The 3,236-nt window shown below is 35.2% G+C and overlaps 1 protein-coding gene across 1 annotated transcript in view; it reads left to right on the forward strand.

The window, feature by feature from the left end:
• Nucleotides 1-3,236, forward strand: part of YTHDC2 (YTH domain containing 2) — a 107,228-nt gene that overhangs the window by 46,948 nt on the left and 57,044 nt on the right. Inside the window, 3 exon segments of the mRNA XM_012659509.1 lie at nucleotides 1,006-1,111; nucleotides 2,565-2,684; nucleotides 2,983-3,236. Of these exon segments, the coding sequence (XP_012514963.1) occupies nucleotides 1,006-1,111; nucleotides 2,565-2,684; nucleotides 2,983-3,236 (480 nt within the window).

Raw genomic sequence — 3,236 nt, forward strand, 5'->3', positions numbered from 1 at the left:
TTATTTCATTTTTCCTTGAACTTTTTGAAGTTCCCTCATATTTGATGAAGGAAGGAGTGGTCCAACAAAGTCAGCTTTTGTAGCTCTTATCACATTGTGGTATAGTGATGATTGCCTGTCTGGATTGTGAGCTCCATGAAGACAGAGATATTTTGACATCTCTATTACTTAGCATATTTAGCCCTGCCATTAGCTGGTACAGAAACTTGGGGTGAATTTAAGAGATTGCTTTTTTTCAAGTTATTTTTCTGCTACTTCCATAAAATTATACAAGTTTCTATGATAATGGGATAAATGACACTCCCTTTGAGTTGTATAATGCACAATTTGTACAACTCTGATCACTGGGCTTGAACACAGTGCTTGAAATCAGCTCAGTAAAATTGACTGAATTTAAATTACCAAATATTTTTTCATGCTTTGCTTTTTACTGGCTTTCATACGTATGCCTTTTATTTCTTTCTATTCTTTTTTTTTGAGACAGGATCTTGCTCTGTCTCCTGGGCTAGAGTGTAGTGGCATTATCACAGCTCACTGCAACCTCAAACTCCTGAGCTTGCTGGATGCCCCTGCCTCAGCCTTCCAAGTAGTTGGGACTATAGGTACACACCACCATGCCTGGCTAATTTTTCTATTTTTTGTAGAGATGGGGTCTCACTCTTCTTGAGGCTGGTCTTGAACTCCTGGCCTCCCAGAGTGCCAGGATTACAGGTGTGAGCCACCATGACCAGCCTATTATTTCTTTTGATTTTTACCGTAACCCTAAAGGTATATCAGGTAGGTGTCATTCATGAATCTCACTCTATATATGAAATAATTGAGCCCCAGATAAGTGAAGTGCCTTCCAAAAGAATTCGTAGAGGATAAGTGACAGAATAAGGACTCAAACTCAAATGTCCTGATTCTGGTTCATTTTTCTGTCTCCTAAATTACATTACTTTTATAGTTTCTTCATTATAACCTTTGTTCCTTATTTAAGTCTTAATCTTGTATTTTATTTTTAAGGGCAGGGCGATGTAGACCTGGAATTTGTTTCCGTCTATTCAGTAGACTCCGATTCCAGAATATGTTGGAATTTCAGACTCCAGAACTTTTGAGAATGCCATTACAGGTAGAAACTTATTTAATTCTAAAAGGCTTTTTTGTAGGTGAGAGAGGAGAGGGGCCATTTGAACTGCTATTGTTTGGACTTTAAAACAAAATTATAAAATATGTATTATAGAGGGTGGCTATGTATATAATGGAATGATATTTTCTATACAAGAAAATTTAATTCATAAACCTTCAAAATTTTAAAGAATTATTTAAATACATTTAAATTATGGTGCAGTTTACATATTTTAAGCAACATTTTAGAAGTCTCAACTACGTAGTGTTCACCTTTTAAATTCTCAATAAGATTAGAAAACAAATTATTTAAGGTCCAAAAGATAATGTCAAAATCTTAATTTAAGATGCTGAGATTACCTTGGTAGTTTTGGAACTGAATTCACTAAGATTTTTCTGACCTTTATTGTTTTTCTTTAAGTGCTGTAACTTTATGGAACAGCCATTGTAGCTTCTAGGGAAAACTATCATAAGTGCATTAATTTTATTCTTTGGTGTGTTGGGCTAGATGCTGGCTTCCAAACGTTTAAAGAGACACAGTATCATATTTGACATCCGTGTATCTGGGATGATTTCCCACTTCCCAATGACTATATGCTATTTTCTATTTCTACTGGAATAAAATTCAAAATTCTTAACAAGAGCCTAAATTACCTATTCCTGCCTTTGTCTCCAGTTTTATTTCTTGACATTCATCCTCTCTGTTCACACCAGTAGTTTTAGTTTCTCAAGCACATCTTGTTTTCTTCTACCTTGGGGCTTTCACATGTGCCTTCCCCTCTCCTTAGACTCCTTCCCCTTATTTCTTTTATAATTACTCCTACTCAATCTTTATATCTTAGCTTAAGTGTCATTTCCTCAGGAAAACTATGATGAACTTCCCATGGCCTCCTCTCCTGCCCTTTCCTGAACTTGGCTAAATCTTGTTTTCTTTAGCTCCCGGTATCCTTCTTAGCACTTACCACAATTGTAATTAGGTAGTTAATTATGTAATTAGTTGTTTAAGGTCTGTTTTCCATACTACAATGTAAACTCCATGAGAGTGGATACTTGTCCTCTTCTTTTTCTCCAACTTGCTGCATTGTGCCTTGTACCTAGGAAGCGCTTAAATACTTGTTGAACAGATAAAAGATTCTAGAATGTAATAAATATAAAGGGAAAAAAAGATTTAGCTTTTGGGCAGTGACTCTGATTGTTATGCATAAGAACTGTGTGAGGAGATGTTGACAATGGGGGCACTGGTAATCTTGATGAGTTAAGTTGATGAGTTAAGTTTGTGGCATCTAGGACAGAGTATAAGCTCATCTTTAAAAGAGACATATTCCTTCTACTGTTCATTCTAATCAGACTCTACTAGTCTGAGTCTGGGAACTGTAGTTCTCATGATTTCTTTAAATATAAAAGTCAATGTTATAATATTCTTAATTTTTCAAAATTATTCACTGTTTGGTTTATAGGAACTTTGTTTACATACCAAGCTGCTAGCCCCAGTTAATTGTCCCATTGCTGATTTCCTTATGAAAGCACCTGAACCTCCACCAGCTTTAATTGTAAGAAATGCTGTACAAATGCTTAAGGTTGGTGTCTTAATAGTTTTATTTTACCTGACTTTTTTACTTGAAATTTAAACCAAATGAGAATATGTCTTAACTAATTTAGTACTTGTAACAACTTATCTTAAATGATCATGACTTTGAATAATACTCTTGTGGTAATTATGGTAAAACCATAGGTATAGTTCCTTGTAAAAATATATTTTGGCAATAGCAGAAGAAAATTTATATTCTTATTTCTTGTGGGTTTTTAAAAAGTATGTGATTTGGTTAAATATATTTTTTGCTCATGTCAAATTCTGTTCTGTATCCTTTTATTTAGACAATAGATGCAATGGATACATGGGAAGATCTGACTGAACTTGGTTATCATTTGGCTGACTTGCCGGTAGAACCACATCTTGGTAAAATGGTCCTGTGTGCTGTTGTTTTAAAGTGTCTGGACCCCATCCTTACAATTGCCTGCACGCTAGCTTATCGAGATCCTTTTGTACTACCTACTCAGGCCTCTCAAAAACGTGCAGCTATGCTTTGTAGGAAACGTTTCACTGCAGGAACTTTCAGTGACCATATGGC

Source organism: Propithecus coquereli, unplaced genomic scaffold (assembly GCF_000956105.1).
Source record: "Propithecus coquereli isolate 6110/MARCELLA unplaced genomic scaffold, Pcoq_1.0 Scaffold62, whole genome shotgun sequence".
NCBI classification, from domain to species: Eukaryota; Metazoa; Chordata; class Mammalia; order Primates; family Indriidae; genus Propithecus; species Propithecus coquereli.